The sequence below is a fragment of the Salvelinus sp. IW2-2015 genome, linkage group LG33 (genome assembly GCF_002910315.2).
Source record: "Salvelinus sp. IW2-2015 linkage group LG33, ASM291031v2, whole genome shotgun sequence".
Classification (NCBI taxonomy): Eukaryota; Metazoa; Chordata; class Actinopteri; order Salmoniformes; family Salmonidae; genus Salvelinus; species Salvelinus sp. IW2-2015.
Window position 1 is genome coordinate 20,784,192 of NC_036872.1, and position 19,242 is coordinate 20,803,433.

The window sequence follows — 19,242 nt, forward strand, 5'->3', positions numbered from 1 at the left end:
TTTTGCTATCATATTTCTGTAACAACTGGCAAAATAAAGCAGACAAATTTATCATGTTATTTATTCAAATGCAAAAACGTTCAAACCACACATTTAACAGATAGGTATAACAAAGCAATTATATTATCTATAAAATGTGAACTCACAATGTGTGTAGTAAAATAATCCATAGAGGTAGAAATAAAAATCTATTTAGCGAGTCGATTGTCTCTGCTAAAATTAACAGCGAATTTTCACTCCCCAGGGGACAGAATCAAGTCCTTAAAAGATGTTGCAAACCTTTGAGGATCCTAAAATCTCAGATTTCTTACTCCTAAAATGTCATACAGTACAAATCACATTTTTGAGCTGGATTGCTTTCTCATCAGATAATTTGACATGACACATTTGTCAATCACTGTGATTCACACATTTTGATTCTCAGTATCTGGTGTTTTTGATGGTGATCTGTTGAGCTGTCTCAATCTTGAAATCTTTGATACCTAATAGAGAAACAAATCATTGATTTTTAGTCACAGTAGTGAGGAAATCAATGTTTAGATCAAAGCAGTTAAGACATTAAATTGTATTGTTGAGTAATAACTAGTAAACGACATAGGAAAGTTATCTTTTGCATGTGCATGTTCTCACCCTGGCTGAGAGTGTTACCGTCTGAGGAGAGTTGCCAGTATCTGCGGTCGGTCTGTCTAGCCCGTTCCCCATTCACCACACTCAGGAAAGGTCCCCAAAGGCTGGTCTCCTTCTCAAACCTGCAGTGTAGGCAGGGGATGGAGCAAGGAGGACAATTCATAATGTTCTACTTATGATGGGACACTTTAAGCTATTCACAACATTGGGAAGTTATATAAAGTTTTTTTTATACAAGACAAATTAGCTCACCAAAAAGTATACATTTGGAACCAAAAAACCAACAGAAGCGCCCCATTAACTCACGTGAAGTCAATGTTGTTCTTTTGAAGGAGTTCAAGGGCATCAACCAACGAGGTGCCCGTTGGCACATCCACAGAATAGACAGCAGATTCCCCATGCGATTTGACCACCTCCACCTTCAGGGCTACGTTGGTATGACTCTGTAACACCGTCACTGGCTCCCTGACCTCCAGGACCAGGCTGTCTGCAGAGGAAAACCACACAAAGCAGAGTCAAGCAGAGTGAGGAGGCTCACACCTCAAAAACAGATTGACCACTATTTAGTTAGGTGATAATGCAGCACTTGCCATCCTCATTGCGGCACTCCTTGCCCTTGACTTGCAGGTAGGATTTCTGCTGGAGAGCAGGCAGAGTTTGGGACATGGCCATGGGGTTGAGATAGGTTCCCTTCCTCACATCTGACCTCATGGCTTCCATGGAGCTAGCACACTCCTGCACCTGGCTGCCCATCGCCAGCAGGGCCTGGGACACCATGTTATTGGCATGCGAAATGCTTGTATTGCACCAATCAGTCATTTACTTAAATGCTGCACATGTTAATATAGGCCTCGAGAGGGGAAGTGGCCCAGTCCTTACCTGCACTGCCAGGCCTGTGCTGAACTCATTGCCCATGTGACCATCAGCCCGCTGGGAGTCCAGTAGCTTCAGCTTGATGAGGTCCAGGGCTTTGTCCAGAGCTGCATCCTGCACCTGGGTGTCAGACTCCTTCAGGCACTGCAGGGCCATCCCAGCCATGGCAAACGTGTCTAAAAAAGGACAGAGGGGATGAAGCAAGGGTATAGCGTCATCTCCATGAAATCACCTATATAGAATCTAATTGGGAGGGAGCCAGTGTGAGTGAATACATTTTTAAACAGCTTAACTATAGAAAAACCGATTCAGAGTAGGGAGGTGCTACTGAAATTCCAAGGTCAGACTTACCAATGCTATCAGAGGCTTCATGTTTGATATGTCCATGCTCTACAGCCCTGATGAGCTTGTTGCTGACGTGAGAGTTGACTCTAACTCCACTCACACACAGTGCCAGCACGCCCAGAGAATACTGGTAGTAGTTAGTCAGAGGACGCTGGCTGACTGCAGCAGAGAAAGACAGACATAGCAGACAAAATAATTAACAGCAACTGAGAACAAACAAAGAATGGCAGACATTTTATAGAGCATTAACAAAGATGGTAGAGGCAGATGGAGGAATGAGGAGGCTTACAGGCAATGTGGTCTTTCTCCAGTTCCATCTGTCTCTTGAGATGAGTCAGCAGGGTCTCGCTCCTCTGATTGACAGTGAAGGTCAGGGTGTTGAGGTCGTAGCAGGAGGCCTTCAGGGCCAGAGTGTACAGGGCCAGGAGACCCACCACTGGCTGGCTGTTGGCCAGAGAGCTGAAAGGAGAGGATACAGGGTAAGGCGGAGTGACTGAAGGTTTTTGAAGGGTAAAGATTATTCAATATAATCTTAATCAAACTATCTGTCACATGCTCCAAATACAAGTGTAGACCTTACTGTGAAATGCTTACTTACAAGCCCTTAACCAACAGTGCAGTTCAAGAAGAGTAAAAAAAACATTTACCAAATAAACTAAAGTTTAAAAAAATTATACAAAGTAAAACAATAAAATAACGAGGCTATATACAGGGGGTACTGATACCGAGTCAATGTGCAGGAGTACAGATTAGTCGAGGTAATTTATACATGTAGGTAGGGGTGAAGTGACTATGCATAGATAATAAACAGCGAGTAGCAGCAGTGTCAATGTAAATAGTCCAGTGGCCATTTGAAGTATCAATTGTAACTGAAAACAAGAAATTGAATAAACACACTGCAGGTCATTTTTAAGACATGGAATACATAAAATTATGTTTGCACTTATTAAGAAGGGCTTTATAAACATGCTATTTTACCTCTCAATGTCATTGTGTAAATCTGTTTTAAGTGCATTCAGGTGATCACTCTCCATGCCAAGGTTGTGGTGAGTGGACAGCCGCAGGGCCAGGTGCACACTGGGATTGGGGGACGTTCCTTCGTCCTCCAGAGAACGCAGCAGATTCTTATTGAGTGAGAGGAGCAGCTCACCAGGCTCTGATCCTACAGGATCTGGACACACAATACAGATTGAAAACTGAAGCAACACAAAAATGATGCAGTATGGAAGTAAAATCACTTCACATTTAGCATAACCACAAGTTAAATAACTTGCCCAAGGATAACTTCCAATGTTACCAAAGAGATGCTCTGTAAGAGATATGACTAATAAACCCACAGTAAGACTACAAAAGACCTGCTGTGTGTTCACTGAGATCATATAAAGTGTCATCGAGTTCAAAGCATTGCACAGCCAGTGTGTTTCCTGTGCTGTATCAGCAATCATGCACACACAATGGAGAAGCAAAGACCTTAGCAACTTAATAACCAAAAGGAATTTCCACAAGGCAGCCAATGTGTCCTAAGTATTCCTTCTCCAAAGGTCACCTTGATGTAATTGACACATGACAAGTACAACCGGCTCAGAGAGAATCTCAATTGCACACTCCTCACCTCCTTCTCAAAACCCATTGGATGAGAAACCAGAGGTCCCTCTTCTCTGATCTCCTCCAATGGGTTTTGAGGAGGCTAAAGGACACAAGGAGTATGCAATTGAGATTCTGCCCAGTGCCAGTGGGGTTTTGCAGGCACTGACATAGACATATGTACTGATAAGAACACCTTAGCAACATGAAATACATTCTGTGCATCAAATTACAGAACATCAACAGAGCAGAGGTGACAGGACACATGTGAGATTATTTGCATCACAGTAGATTTGTTCAACAAGAGGGGTTGTGGATTATCTATTCAGACTCATCCAATCATTGACAGTACTGCCAGTGGATGAATTGGTGCGTGGTCCACCTCTATACTTTCCAACTGGCTCTTCGAATAACTTGTTTTGAATAAATACATTTGTGAGGAAACTCAGGCCTAGACAGAGGCATGCACATGTTTACCAATCAGGTGTTATTGTGTTTCAAGGATAAATTATAGTTACCACAGGGTTTGCTTGCAACCAGTGCCAGCAGTCCACTAAGAATGTATAGGGTATACATTCTGACCAACCTATAGAGGAATAAAACATAGCTGGTTTCAATAGATTTAAGTTCAGTAGCCAACTATGAAGTGAAAATAACATGCAGTGTCCATCCCTACCTTATTGTTGTTGTTGGCACAGATGACCTATCCCAAACATTACATTTCACACATTACTAATCTTCTTGTAATGATCAAGATATACGTCACTTACCTGTAGAGCGAACTTGTCCTTATGAAAGCGTTTGGGTACAGACTTCGGTACAAACTGATTTTATGTTGACGTCGCTCTTATGGTCGAGTCACATGACCTGTGATTTGATAAACTACAACATATTTTCCCTTTGCAACTACAAGTCCCAGAAGCGAGTGCTCACTTCTTTTCTAGAACGTCAACGTTTTTTTTTTTTTTGCGTGCCTCGATTCTTCATGAACATTTGCGAATCGTGCTTGGCTCACTGTTGTTAGCGCCTAACTGCATTCATTCAACCCAGAATTGATTCTCAGAAAAGCGGAACATGTGACAGAGAAAATAAGGAGGTAACGTTATATAAACACAGTGAAAGTGATACAGGTATGTTTGCTAGCTAGATACGTTCAAAAGTTCCAACTGCAACAGGTTCAAGTTAAATAAAGGTAGCCCTTTATAATCAGCAAAATATTCGTTTGTTTGCCTTCCTCTTCTGCAATAGATTCGTCTCGGCTATCTATGGCTAGCAAGCTAGCTAACTGAGCTAGCAAGGTCCAACATGACCTGCCTGTTGTTGTGAACCCCCTTTAGACTGTGCGTTTCTTCCTGTCAAGTAACGTTAAAGTTTGCTAGATAGCTACTAGTTAGCTAGCCAGCTGACTTAAGTAGCTAGCTAACGTTAGTGTTAGCAAACTTGCCAGCTAGCTACAGTTTCAGGGCCTCCTAACTTTATATAATAAAGGCAGCTAGCCTAGCCAAGAGTGACAACAATTTACATGATTCTGCGTTAGTACCTAACATTAGCTACAATACACTAGTGAGTTAGTATATGTTATGATGGATTGGTGACCAAAACAGTTATGCCTGCTGTACCAAGAATTCCACCCGTAAAATGGTTCATTTTTTATCATATATCTTTGTATTTTAGATTGGTCTTCGAAAACTCAATTTATCCTCCTCCCTGTGTTTTCCATTTGCACATCCACCATCCAGACTTCTGTTCAAACCTTCCACCTCACCTCAACCTGAGGCATCATGCATCATCCAAGCCCCATGAGCAGTGAGCTGGGCTTGTTGCCTGCCATGTACTCATTCCCTGGCCTTATCAACGTCACTGAAATCGGGATCAATATTGGCCCTGCAAATACCTGTCAACACCTGCCGGGAGTGTTGCCCCCAAACACGTGAGTAGAGGAGTCTAGTGATGAGAGCACTGCACTACACACACAGATGTAAGCATGTGCTTTACAGGAGATTTGCCAGAACCAGACTTGCTTACATTACATTTCACTTCCATTTCTTTATCTCTTATTGCTATTCCTTCAGGAGTTGGGAGAGACGATGCCTGAGAAAGCACAGGAGGAGAGCAGATGACGAGTAAGTTAAGAATGGAAAAAAATCAATAATATGAACATTTAGTGTTGTATTCTGAAGCGCATTTTAGTTTCAAATGACAAATGATTTGCTTCAAAACAATGCTTGTTCTCCAGAGGATGCAGTGCCAAAAAGAGGAGGCTGATGGAAGAGGCTGGATGCGATCCTTTGGATTACCTCAGCCCCAAAGTGTTTCATAACTGGCCACCAGGCAACAGCAGCCCTCTACCTGAATCGTCTAGCCAAGCACTCCCCCAGCCCTGTCTGGGGACTCAGGACCTAGGACTGCCCTTATCCGGGTCTTCCTCCACTCTGGCCTGTCCAGAAGCAGAAGGCTCCTGCATGGAGGTGGAGGCAGCACAGAGGAGACTGCAGGAGATTGAGGAGAGGTGAGTCATGAGACCATATGGGGGTGATGTGAGAGTCCAGACTACTGGCCATAAGTCATCATAATTAAAATGTGCATTATTACTGTATATGATTTGTATCAGCGTTACCACCATTTATTTTTGCTGCATAAACACTGTCACACAGTGAAGTTAGTCTGTTTCTGTCAGGATCACCCTGGAGGATGATGACGATGATGAGGACCTGGATGTGGAGCCAGCACCCAGGCGGCCCATGCTGGTGATGTCTGACAGTCTGAGGGAGGGGCTTCAGCGTGGCATCAGTGACATCCTCCCCCACACTTTGGCCCAGTCTGTGTAAGTACCCTTTCCGTCTTATACGCCACCTTAGAGGAACCTTTAATTGAAGTACCTACCCATCTGTCATTGTAGCCAGTAGTGAATAATCGTTATAACTTTGGGAGGTGTCCACTATTTGTTTCTCTGTCAGTCTCGTCGACTCACCTGTTCCTCGTCTGTTACCGTAGGAGCCACTCCTGTATGGAGCTGGTAGTATGGCGCCCCCCAGAGGTTGCGCTGGCCCGGCGGCTGAAGGACTCCCTACAGAGGCAGAGGAAGCAGCAGATTACCAGCAGGCAACCCCCGAGCCCTAGTGCCCCTCTGAGTTCCCTCACCCCCACAAACACCCCAGGGGAGATATACTCCCCTCTGTATTGCAGCCCAGGGGCAGGGTCCCACAGCACTGGAGAGGAGGACATGGAGCTGTAGGGCCTGGGAGAACCAGCATCAGTTGTGCCGAGAACAGCTACAGCTCTCAGCCTTGGTTCACTTTGTTGACCTTTGAGAAGCCATGGAGAGGCAGAAATGACAGCATAGACAGATCCAAAAGCTTCATAGTGATATGCGTTCACATGCTATCAAGGTTATCAGAAGTTCCCAGTGGAAATTTTACTTGAACGACCCTCCATGTTGGAATTACAAGTGGGAAACTGAGAAAATGTTGTTACTCGAGATGTGATGTTTCAAAACTGACCGTTTACCTTTTCAAACAATCAATTTGACAAATACAACCTTATCAATATTGATAATCTATCTAGTTTGACCCTATTGTCAATGTTAAGCAAACTTGCTAACTTTATTATTAGAAATCTTAGCTAGCTAAAATCTTAGTGGTTGAAGAATTGTTAAGACTTCAAAAGGACTTGAACCCAATCATGTCGGACTTCCCAGTTTCCCATTTCTCACGAGCACGTGAAGCCACCGTATTGAATGTTCGCTTTGGTTCAAGACCAGACTGTTGGGCAGCATGGCACGTGTATGCCACTTGGCCAAAAGAGGGCAAGCAACCCCTTTCTTTGCGTTACAATCAGATAATGCTGGATTTTAGTCTTTACTATGATCCAGGAAAATATGCAATGGGACAAATTGTAACAAGGACCACAAAGCCACAGTAATTTACAAAAGACACCTTTTAAAGCTGTAATATGTAACCTTTTGGGCGACCTGTCAAAATTTACATGGAAATGTGTGTTATGATCTGTCATTCTCATTGAAATCAAGTCTAAAGGTGTCCTCATGCTTCCCAGCCAAAACAGTTAGGAAGAGTTTGCGCATATATTATGACATTTTTAAATGTTTTTGTTCGTTTTGGACTTCGGTAACGGTTGTTTCGGGCACACGTTTTTTTCTTGAGGCAAGCCGAAGTCTGTAGCCAAAGTCTACACCCCTTCGTCGGTGATTGGTCAACAGTAAGGATTCTTCAATAGTTTTTGTTTTGATTCAACAAGAGACGACATGTTTTGCACCAAATATCTTAGTTAGATGTAGAATTGCGCGACTAAGATCTCCTTGGGAAAAACGTCAATTAATGACAGATTTCTTGAGTTATCTTAGATTAATTCTGACTATTTTGAGGAAGTGTATACGGGCTACGGTGTCTCAAAATAGAGAAATGGTACTATTGCCGCTTTTGACCTGTTTTTCAAGCAACGGTCTTAAGGGAGTATGCGAGCACACTCGTTCAGTTGGCCTAGCCGAGTTTGGCTAGGCACCAGCTGAACTGAAGCATGCTGATGCCTTAAGTGGTAGATCTGTTCTATGTGCACTATTTCTATGCTTCCCGTTCTTAAGATTCGTTTTTGTGTCTTACTTTCGGTTTTGCACACAGTTGAAAATACAATATTTTTGGTTATGGAAAATATATTTAACAGCGGTTTAGATGGTACAATGATTCTATACTATACTTGCTTGTTTTGTCACATAAACTGAAATTAGGCGAACTAATAGAATTTTCGCAACCAGGAAATGGCGGAGTGATTTCTGCATAGTGCACCTTTTAATGGTATGTCTCAGTTGAAACTTTAAGACCAGTGCCAGCACACACCAGGAGTTTCTGATATTTCTGAATGGTCTAGTACCTTCTGTTGTAATCCTAATGTAACAACTTGGCTAAGTGGTCTGCTTAGCCAACTTGGAGAAGTCTCTGTTTTGTTGTAGTTACATTAAATGCAAGCAAATATGACCTGTTTTACAGAGGACAAGGGTGTAAGACATTCAAAGGGAAGTAGAGGTATTGAGCTCAGATTGTCACTATGAACGTTTTATACTCAGCGTTTAGCTTGGGGTTATGTTTTTAAGAACAGTTACTTTTCAAAGCTGGTTTGGTCCTTTTTTTCACATTCAAGAATAAAGTTTTCTGGAAGCATGTCAGCTGTCTTGAAACTGTTGTAATGCGTTGTAAGCTACAATATACCAGTTTGCTTTGGAGGAAAGATGGCTATGATGCTCTACCTACAATAATGTGAAAAATAATGCAATTCACCGTCATTGTACATTTTGATTGTATCCTTAATATGCACCTTAGACATTAGCCAATGTCTACATTGGGCATGATGATTACAATAGCTCTCTTGCAACATCGCAATCAACTGTTACAAGATGACTTGTAGCTTCAAAGGGTCCCTCTGATTGCAGCCTGATCCCGTGATCCTACCTCCTATAAAGACGTCTCCTGAATATGCAGACATGTCAGTCGATCAAACATTCACTCACTCCCCAGCCTTTAGACGAGCAGTTAAACTTAACTGCTTTAAAGCCAGAGGACCGTGAACTTAACAACCCATTTTGTTATTGTGACCTTTAGGCCATTTACCCCATCATTTAGGGTGTCATCCATTTTATGAGTACCATGAAATAATTTGACATTGGTGGTGTACTCCAGTAATTAATTTTACACACACACACGTCATCTGGCAAAGCTTACGATCCTTAACTCTGGACTGTCCTGGTACGGGAGTGACTCCAAAACAGCAGTGCTGGGTTGGTATGATCTGATTGGTATATTCTATCTGTGATTATTATCCAATCAAGAGAATACTATTGAAACTGCCCCACTACTAACACTATTTCCCCTTAGTAACACGTCAACACAATGATAAACTGAAGCATGTTTTACCAGCTATGACAAAATACTATTATAAGTTATTACTAGTAGCAGGACATTGTCATTGCCTTCCCACTCAGTTGGCAGGTGGAACTGACCGTCTCCAGGTAGTATTCAGCCAACTCCATGGGTTCCCTGCACAGTATAGAGGGGCTGCAGGCATGGGCCTGGTTCTCAGCACAGAGTTGTTTGACCCGGCTCAAGGTGAAGCAGTAGCTTGAAGGAGGCCAGGTCCAAGGGCCCGGGAGAGTCAGGGGGGTCCTGCAATTTGGAAGAAGGGAGAGGAGGCTGAGCTCCAGAGTCACTGCATTCCTAACCGTAGATGGGAGAGAAGAGTGGAGGATTAGAGACAAAGGAGTAGAGAAGATAATCTAGGCCCTAGACCAGGGTCTCCCAACTGGCTGCCAACGATTTTATTTGGACACCAAGTTCTGAGACAAAAAATAAAATGTATGTTTTAAAGTCATAAAAGACTGTAAAACACCAGCAAATCAGCTCGAATTGATTTTAATTTGGGGAATCTGTTCCAAAGTATTCTCAGGGATAATAGAGCGATATACACTCACCGGACAGTTTATTAGGTACACCCATCTAGTACCGAGTCAGACGGTGTCGGAAACGTTCCACAGGGATGCTGGTCCATGCTGAAGCGACAGCATTACGCAGTTCTATTGGGTTGAGGTCTGGGGACTGTGCAGGCCGCTCAAGTAAACTGAAATCTCTGTCATGTTCCAGGCGATGGTTTTCCACTCCTCAATTGTCGAGTGTTGGTGATTGCGTGCCCACTGGAGATGCTGCTTCTTGTTTTTAGCTAATAGGAGTGGAATCCGGTGTGGTCGTCTGCTGCAATAGCCGATCCGTGACAAGGATCGACGAGTTGTGTATTCCAAGATGCCGTTCTGCACACCACTGTTGTACTGCGCCATTATTTGTTTGTTTGTGGCTCGCCTGTTAGCTTGCATGATTTTTGCAATTGTTCTTCGAACTCTCTCAACGAGCTGTTTTCGCCCACAGGACTGCCAATGACTGGATGTTTTTTCTTTGTCGCATCACTGTCGTGCGTGAAAAGCCCAGGAGGATGGCCGTTTCTGTGATTCTGGATACAGCGCGAATGGCACCGACAATACCACGCTCAAAGTCGCTTAGGTAACTCGTTTTGCGCAGTCTAATGTTCAATCGAACAGTAACTGAATGCCTGCTTTATATTGCAAGCCATGGCCAAGTGTAGGAGCGATCCATTTTCGTGAACGGGATGGTGCATCTAATAAATTGGCATGTATGTGGTATTGGTATGTGATCGTATACAAGTGTAAGCAAGGTTTGAAATGTTTTGGTCATATTGTTTGGGCTACTTGCAGTTAATAATTGGCAGTCTACAAATGATTTGTAATTATGTACCGGCCCCATGAGCATCAGTTCAAGAAAATAAAAAAATCGGCATAGGCCCACCCACTGGGGAGCCAGGCCCAGCCAAACATAATCGAGTTGTTTTCCCCAAAAAAGGGGGAAAAAAGGGGCTTTATTACAGACATAAATACTCCTCAGTTTCACCAGCTGTCCTGGTGGCGGGTCTCAGACGATCCCGTAGGTGAAAAAGACGGATGTGGAGGTCCTGGTCTGGCGTGGTTACACGTGGTCTGCGGTTGTGAGGCTGGTTGGACGTACTGCCAAATTCTGTAAAATGATGTTGGAGGCGGCTTATGGTAGAGAAATTAATATTACATTATCTGGCAACAGCTCTACTGGACATTCCTGCAGTAAGCATGCCAATTGCACGCTCCCTCAAAACTTTAGACATCTGTGGCATTGTGTTGTGTGACAAAACTGCACATTTTAGAGTGGCCTTTTATTGTCCCCAGAACAAGGTGCACCTGTGTCACATGATTCATGCTGTTTAATCAGCTTCTTGATATGCCACACCTGTCAGGTGGATGGAATATCTTGGCAAAGGAGAAATGTTCACTTAAAGGGATGTAACACATTTGTGCACAACATTTTGAGAATAAGCTTGTTGTGCGTATGGAAATTTCTGGCATCTTTTATTTCAGCTCATGAAACATGGACACAACACTTTACATGTTGCATTTATATTATTGTTCAGTATAGTTGCCCTAGACTCTATGGTGACCAATCATTTGATGAGAATTGACATTGATTGCGTTCCAAGCCGTCTATTTTTGGAGGGTGTGGACATGAAGCTAGGGTTAAGTTTAGTTTAGGGCTATTTCTAGGGTTAGGGTTGAGCTAGGGTTAGGGTTATTGATTAATTTGGGTAAAGTTATTATTTTGAGTTAACTGATTAAAAAACATATATACAGTGGGGAGAACAAGTATTTGATACACTGCCGATTTTGCAGGTTTTCCTACTTACAAAGCATGTAGAGGTCTGTAATTTTTATCATAGGTAACTTTAACTGTGAGAGACGGAATTTAAAACAAAATCCAGAAAATCACTTGTTTGATTTTAAGTAATTATTCGCATTTTATTGCATGACATAAGTATTTGATCACCTACCAACCAGTAAGAATTCCGGCTCTCACAGACCTGTTAGTTTTTCTTTAAGAGCCCTCCTGTTCTCCACTCATTACCTGTATTAACTGCACCTGTTTGAACTCGTTACCTGTATAAAAGACACCTGCCACCACTCAATCAAACAGACTCCAACCTCTCCACAATGGCCAAGACCAGAGAGCTGTGTAAGGACACAGGGATAAAATTGTAGACCTGCACAAGGCTGGGATGGGCTACAGGACAAATAGGTAAGCAGCTTGGTGAGAAGGCAACAACTGTTGCGCAATTATTAGAAAATGGAAGAAGTTCAAGATGACGGTCAATCACCCTCGGTCTGGGGCTCATGCAAGATCTCACCTCGTGGGGCATCAATGATCATGAGGAAGGTGAGGATCAGCCCAGAACTACACGTCAATGACCTGAAGAGAGCTGGGACCACAGTCCAAGAAAACCATTAGTAACACACTACGCCGTCATGGATTAAAATCTGCAGCGCACGCAAGGTCCCCCTGCTCAAGCCAGCGCATGTCCAGGCCCGTCTGAAGTTTGCCAATGACCATCTGGATGATCCAGAGGAGGAATTGGAGAAGGTCATGTGGTCTGATGAGACAAAAATAGAGCTTTTTGGTCTAAACCACTCGCCGTGTTTGGAGGAAGAAGAAGCATTAGTACAACCCCAAGACACCATCCTAACCGTGAAGCTTGGAGGTGGAAACATCATTCTTTGGGGATGCTTTTCTGCAAAGGGGACAGGACGACTGCACCGTATTGAGGGGAGGATGGATGGGGCCATGCATCGCGAGATCTTGGCCAACAACCTCCTTCCCTCAGTAAGAGCATTGAAGATAGGTCGTGGCTGGGTCTTCCAGCATGACAACGACCCGAAACACACAGCCAGGGCAACTAAGGAGTGTCTCCGTAAGAAGCATCTCAAGGTCCTGGAGTGGCCTAGCCAGTCTCCAGACCTGAACCAAATAGAAAATCTTTGGAGGGAGCTGAAAGTCCGTATTGCCCAGCGACAGCCCGAAACCTGAAGGATCTGGAGAAGGTCTGTATGGAGGAGTGGGGCCAAAATCCCTGCTGCAGTGTGTGCAAACCTGGTCAAGAACTACAGGAAACGTATGATCTCTGTAATTGCAACAAAGGTTTCTGTACCAAATATTAAGTTCTGCTTTTCTGATGTATCAAATACTTATGTCATGCAATAAAATGCAAATGAATTACTTAAAAATCATACAATGTGATTTTCTGGATTTTTGTTTTAGATTCCGTCTCTCACAGTTGAGATGTACCTGTGATAAAAATTACAGACCTCTACATGCTTTGTAAGTAGGAAAACCTGCAAACGGCAGTGTATCAAATACTTGTTCTCCCCACTGTAATTGTAATCCAACTCAAAATAATACATTTACCCCATTTAAAAATTATACTTCCTTCCAAAAATATACATTTCAATCCAACTCAAAGAAAATGCATTTACCCAACAAAAAAATTACAATTCCATCCAAATCAAATTATTTTAATCAGTTTACCCACCGCAAAAGAATCCAAATCAAAATACAATTTTTTTAACTATTGTGCTACCCTTACCCTAACTTTAAGGGCACCTCCTGTTAACCCTAACCAGTGAACTACTTCAGCACTAAAAAGCTCCTTTGTGTAGCTTTGTGCTAAGGCTCCCCCAGGTCCTATATGGTGATGTTAACTCCAGTAATACATCTCATCTCCCCTTCCAATTTCTTCAGCTTCCTCTGCTTCTCCTCGTTGCCTTAGGTGCCTTTCTGCACCACAACAACATAACTAGATGTAATAGATTGTCTGTAAGAAATATCTTCTCCTGACACAGCATAACTAATGTGCAACTTTGATGGCTAAAGTATATCACATTTTTTATTTACCTTTATTTAACCAGGTAGGCTATTTGAGAACAAGTTCTCATTTGCAACTGCGACCTGGCCAAGATAAAGCAAAGCAGTTCAACAACACAACAACACAGGTTACACCATGAAATAAACAAACATACAATCCAATAATACAGTAGAAAAATCTATATACAGCATGTGCAAATGAGGTAGGATAAGTTAGCTAAGGCAATAAATAGGCCATGGTGGCGAAGTAATTACAATATAGCAATTAAACACCGGAATGGTAGAATGTGCAGAGAATGAATGTGCAAGGAGAGATACTGGGGTGCAAAGGAGCAAGTAAAAAAATAAATACAGTATGGGGATGAGGTAGATTGGATGGGCTAGTTTACAGATGAGCTATGCACAGGTGCAGTGATCTGTGAGCTGCTCTGACAGCTGGTGCTTAAAGCTAGTGAGGAGGTAAGAGTCTTTCGGGGTGACCAGTGAGATATACCTGCTGGAGCGTGTGCTGCGGATGGGTGCTGCTATTGTGACCAGTGAGCTGACATAAGGCGGGGCTTTACCTAGCAAAGACTTGTAGATGACCTGGAGCCAGTGGGTTTGGCGACGAGTATGAAGCGAGGGGCAGCCAACGAGAGCGTACAGGTCGCAGTGGTGGGTAGTATATGGCTTTGGTGACAAAACGGATGGCACTGTGATAGACTGCATTCAATTTGTTGAGTAGAGTTGTGAGGGCTATTTTGTAAATGACATCGCCGAAGTCAAGGATCGGTAGGATGGTCAGTTTTACGAGGGTATGTTTGGCAGAATGAGTGGAGGATGCTTTGTTGCGAAATAGGAAGCCGATTCTAGATTTTATTTTGGATTGGAGATGTTTGATGTGAGTTGCAAGGAAGGAGAGTTTACAGTCTAACCAGACACCTAGGTATTTGTAGTTGTCCACATATTCTAAGTCAGAACCGTCCAGAGTAGTGATGGACGGGCAGGCAGGTGCGGACAGCGATCGGTTGAAGAGCATGCATTTAGTTTTACTTGCATTTAAGAGCAGTTGGAGGCCACGGAAGGAGAGTTGTATGGCATTGAAGCTCATCTGGAGGTTAGTTGACACAGTGTCCAAAGAAGGGCTAGAAGTATACAGAATGGTATGATAACATTGTAGAACCTACTGAACAGAGCTGCTCTACAGTGAGTTGAGATGTTTTCTAAGGAGAATGGGATGACTAGTGCGAGGGCAATTTCTGTTAAACCTTACTAATGCTTGTGTACTAAAATATAATTATTTAGGTCTAGGCATTGGGCTTGGGATTGTTAAAGAAACCAACTCATATAAAGATAGAAAAGTGTGTGTGCACATTAATAAGAGGCCTGTTCTAACTGTTTGTGTGTGTGTGTGTGTGTGTGTGTAGAATGACCCCATGTCGTCTGGGCACTCAGCCAAGAATATGACAGAAACTGACTGGTACTTCTTAAGTTAATTGGAGACAGAGTAAAGGTTATATGCTGCACACCAGTAACAGAGCTATTGTTCTGTTTGGAACCGTTGAGCTTCTGTTAGAGGAAGTATGTCTGGAGTGACTTCCTGTCATTCTGGCACTTATTGTCCTCACTCAGTTGCGACAGACTGAGGCAACCTTTTCACCCAGTTGTCTCCCCCACACACACATACACAGGGTCATGTGTTTTGCAGATGCTTGCATGGGGTAGCTTGACTATATAAATGATCCTGTGCTCTGTGTACAGGGAGGCTCTCACTCCATCTCACCTGTGGGGGTGGGGCGACCAGCCTCATTATTATAATACGTTTTTAATCAAAGTAATACCTTGATTGATTATTGATTTTGCCTCTCATTATTAGTTAAAGGTAGAATTTCCACCACACGAGTTCATGAGTTAGAGTCAAGGCTTAGTCTCTAGACATGCTGTCTCAATGGTAAAGTCAGTTACCTTCCCTTTAACAACTTTGTTTTGCACCTGCGTAGTGGAAATAGTGAAAATGCTGAACACAACAGAACACTTGCCAAAATCTGTTAATGATATAACCAAAGCCTGCACACCTTCATCAGAAAAATGGGCCAAAAGTAAAGTGAGTACTTCAATAGTCCTTTAAAAGTCTGCTCTGTGTACATAATGTGGGATTTGATGGTACAAACCTCTCCAGTTTGGCTGTCAGCTCCTCCTCAAACTTGCATGCCAAGCAAGCCGTGGTCTGTTCTTTCTACTGTCCCATGCTCCTCTGCACCAGGCGCAGTTCCTGGTCTGCAGACTACTCAGCTCCTCAATTTGCTCCTGTAGCATCAACATATGACGTGGACAGTGTGTGTGTTTGTGTGTGTGCGTGAGTGAGTGTGTGTGCGTGCGTGAGTGTGTGTCTGTCACAAAGATAGTCAGATCTATACCTGAATGAGTCTCTCCTTCAGTGAGTCCAAGGCCTGCTCTTTCTTCATCCCCATTGGTTCTCTCTAAATACGTAACTCCCGCTTCTAAAGCACACAAATGTGATTCTTAACCGTGTGTGTAACGCAACAAGAATGTAAGCATGTTTGTATGGGCTGTATATCGGTGTGTTTTTGTGTGTATTTAAGTGAGTGTGTCTTCCTGAACACACCTTGTCCCGGCTCAGCTGCTGAGTGCTGCGTCTCTGTGAGTCAAGCTCCTGCTGTGGTCGACTGATTGCCTGCTGAAACGGCTCTCTGAGGGCCTACAGGGTTTGGAATGCCTGGGCCACCGTAGGACTGCAGCACAGCACCAATATAGAGCACAATAACAAAATATTAGAATACACAGTGCTATATACAAATTCATATGCTGATCAAGAATAGTGTGCTTCTATATTTGTATGAGAGAGAATATGAGAATGTGTCTGTGTGAAAGAGTACCTGTGTGGGAGCTGAAGGGAGCGGTGTTCCAGCAGGTGCTGCAGATCCTGACACTACCCCCAGCTCCTGGGCCCAGTGTCGTTCTGCTGCTCTAGCTTGGCTGTGGCCTGCTTGTGGCTGTGGCCTGCTTGTGGCTGTGGCCTGCTTGTGGCTGTGCTCCCCCTTGGCCTTGAGATAGAAGTTTCTCGGCCCCAGCTTTGATGCACCTGTACTGACCTCGCCTTCTGCATGATAGCGGGGTGAACAGGCCGTGGCTCGGGTGGTTAATGTCCTTGACGATCTTTTTGGCCTTCCTGTGACATCGGGTGCTGTAGGTGTCCTGGAGGGCAGGTAGTTTGCCCCCGGTGATGCGTTGGGCAGACCGTACCATCCTCTGGAGAGCCCTGCGGTTGCGGGCAGTGCAGTTGCCATACCAGGCAGTGATACAGCCCGACAGGATGCTCTCAATTGTGCATCTGTAAAAGTTTGTGAGAGTTTTAGGTGCCGAGCCAAATTTCTTCAGCCTCCTGAGGATTTTCATCACACTGTCGGTGTGGGTGGACCATTTCAGATCGTCAGTGATGTGTACGCAGAGGAACTTGAAGCTTTCCACCTGCTCCACTGCAGTCCCATCAATGTGGAGAGGGCCATGCTCCCTCTGCTGTTTTCTGAAGTCCACAATCAGCTCTTTTGTTTTGTTGACGTTGAGAGAGAGGTTATTTTCCTGGCACCACTCACCCAGGGCACCCACCTCCTCCCTTGAGTTTGAGTTTGAGTTTATTTTATTTTTACAGGGACAGTGCACATTAATCAACGTTTCAGTAAAAGTGCCGGTTTTAGCCAGCCGGCTAATTTTCAACCGCAGTCCCTGGGCAGGTTATTAAAAACAATTACAATATAGACAATAGCAACATAGAACAAGACATAGCATACAGACATAGCAACATAGGACAAGCAAGACGTAGCATACAGACAGAGCAACATAGAACAAAAAGCAGCAAGACAAAATTCATAAAAGCAACAAAGTGTTTCCACACCTCACAAGTTAGACAACAGACATGGAAAGCGGCAACACACAGCTAGGGACCATGTTCACAAATCTGATTGACCTTAAGCCATGTCTTCAAGCATTTTGTGAAAGTGTGATATGTGGTGCAGTTATGTGTGTCTGATGGCAGTGTATTCTAGACATGGGAAGCTCTCACAGAAAAAGCGGATTTACTAAAGGTGCTTTTCCTTAGGGGAACTACACAGTCACCTCTCATGGCAGACCTTGTGGATCTGCTGCCATATGTTTGGGTTTTCTGTTTAACAAAAATACTGAGTGGAGGGGGAGCCAAGCCATTTAGGATCTTGAATACAAGACATGCATCAGTGTATTGCACAAGATTTTCCCAACTCAGGAGCTCATGCTTTCTGAGGATGTGACAGTGATGATGGCTATTGGGCTTCCTATCAAGCACTTTGAGAGCCTGTTTGTAGACAGACTGAATAGGTCTTACTGTTGTACAGCAAGCTTGGGCCCAACTAGTCAAGCAGTATGTTAAGTGGGGGAGTATCATAGATTTGAAGTACAGTTTTGCTACCTCTGTAGTCAAACAATTTCGAATATATCGGAAATTAGCTAGGTTGAATTTGGTTATTTGAATTACCTTTTTCACGTGCTTTTTAAAAGAGAGGTTGGAATCAAGTATGATGCCAAGGTACTTAAAATCAGATACCACCTGGAGCTTCTCCCCTGACACATAGACATCTGGCTCAGTAGCATCTGTTGCCCTCTTTGTGAAGAACATGCAAACAGTTTTTTTCACATTGAGATGCAAACACGAGTCACTGAGCCACTTTGTAACCTGGACCATTACAGTAGTGAGTTCTTGTGCAGCTTGTTGTTTGCTCTTTGCATGCACATATATCACTGTATCATCTGCATACATTTGAACTTCAGACCCAGTACAGACAGAAGGCAGATCATTAATGTACAGGCTGAACAGGAGGGGCCCCAGTATTGACCCTTGGGGCACGCCCACATCATAGCTAAGAGTGGGCGACAGCTCATTGCTCACTCTGACACACTGAGTTCTGCCTTCAAGGTATGATTTCATCCATCTCAAGGCATCGGGGGAAAAGTTAAACTTGGACAATTTTGTGATGAGAATCTCATGGTTAACAGTATCAAAAGCCTTCCTTAGGTCCAGAAACACAGCCCCAACAACGCCCCCTTTGTCCATCTTGGACTTCACATTTTCCAGAAGAAAGCAGTTGGCCGTTTCTGTGGAGTGTTTCGCTCTGAAGCCAAACTGCATGGAATGTAATGTGAAGGGGCTGTTGTTGAGGTGGGCAATCAGTTGTTCTGCTACACACTTTTCAACAACCTTTGACACCACAGGTAATATACTAATGGGCCTGTAGTTACTCACGTCAGCAGGGTCGCCTGATTTAAAGATGGCTGTTATTATGGCCGACTTCCATACCCTTGGAAACACCCCGAGACCAATAAATGTGTTGGTGACCTTAGTAATGGGGCCAATGAGTGACTCTCCCTGTAGGCTGTCTTGTCATTGTTGGTAATCAGGCCTACTACTGATGAGTCGTCTGCAAACTTGATGATTGTGTTGAAGGCGTGCATGGTCATGCAGTCATGGGGGAACAGGGAGTACAGGAGGGGGCTG

General features: G+C 43.7%; 3 protein-coding genes across 8 annotated transcripts in view; 1 reads left to right on the plus strand and 2 right to left on the minus strand.

The window, feature by feature from the left end:
* LOC111957647 (oxysterol-binding protein 2) overlaps positions 1-19,242 on the minus strand; it is a 275,496-nt gene that overhangs the window by 214,016 nt on the left and 42,238 nt on the right. The gene's annotated exons all lie outside the window — the stretch shown is intronic.
* Positions 44-4,328, minus strand: LOC111957649 (transcobalamin-2). 3 transcript variants are annotated; one of them, XM_070437052.1, is made up of 10 exons: positions 4,200-4,328; positions 3,948-4,015; positions 2,824-3,016; positions 2,135-2,304; positions 1,852-2,004; positions 1,507-1,676; positions 1,214-1,392; positions 934-1,110; positions 631-749; positions 44-482 (listed from the first exon to the last, which is right to left on the minus strand). In XM_070437052.1, exons 2-10 carry the CDS (start codon positions 4,003-4,005, stop codon positions 421-423), a joined length of 1,281 nt encoding a protein of 426 aa, XP_070293153.1. In that variant the 5' UTR covers positions 4,006-4,015; positions 4,200-4,328; the 3' UTR covers positions 44-420. The 3 variants fall into 3 exon arrangements, with proteins under 3 accessions (XP_070293153.1, XP_023834323.1, XP_023834324.1); XM_023978555.2 differs by having other exon boundaries at positions 934-1,114; positions 1,218-1,392; positions 4,200-4,313; XM_023978556.2 differs by lacking the exon at positions 4,200-4,328 and adding an exon at positions 4,106-4,127 and having other exon boundaries at positions 934-1,114; positions 1,218-1,392.
* On the plus strand, positions 4,412-8,602 carry ccdc117 (coiled-coil domain containing 117). Of its 3 annotated transcripts, none has more exons than XM_070437054.1 (6): positions 4,412-4,621; positions 5,169-5,359; positions 5,502-5,552; positions 5,666-5,938; positions 6,107-6,253; positions 6,424-8,602. In XM_070437054.1, exons 2-6 carry the CDS (start codon positions 5,211-5,213, stop codon positions 6,662-6,664), a joined length of 861 nt encoding a protein of 286 aa, XP_070293155.1. In that variant the 5' UTR covers positions 4,412-4,621; positions 5,169-5,210; the 3' UTR covers positions 6,665-8,602. The 3 variants fall into 3 exon arrangements, with proteins under 3 accessions (XP_070293155.1, XP_023834334.1, XP_023834335.1); XM_023978566.3 differs by having other exon boundaries at positions 4,412-4,559; XM_023978567.2 differs by having other exon boundaries at positions 4,412-4,525.

Coding starts and splice junctions, on each gene's coding strand:
- LOC111957649 (XM_070437052.1), bottom strand. CDS start 4,005: ATGTATACCCTATACATTCTTAGTGGACTGCTGGCACTGGTTGCAAGC. Junction 2,005..2,134: donor GGAGAAAGACCACATTGCCT/GTAAGCCTCCTC, acceptor TCTCTGCTGCAG/TCAGCCAGCGTCCTCTGACT. Junction 1,393..1,506: donor GCACAGGCCTGGCAGTGCAG/GTAAGGACTGGG, acceptor ATGGTGTCCCAG/GCCCTGCTGGCGATGGGCAG.
- ccdc117 (XM_070437054.1), top strand. CDS start 5,211: ATGCATCATCCAAGCCCCATGAGCAGTGAGCTGGGCTTGTTGCCTGCC. Junction 5,553..5,665: donor AGGAGGAGAGCAGATGACGA/GTAAGTTAAGAA, acceptor CTTGTTCTCCAG/AGGATGCAGTGCCAAAAAGA. Junction 5,939..6,106: donor CTGCAGGAGATTGAGGAGAG/GTGAGTCATGAG, acceptor TGTTTCTGTCAG/GATCACCCTGGAGGATGATG.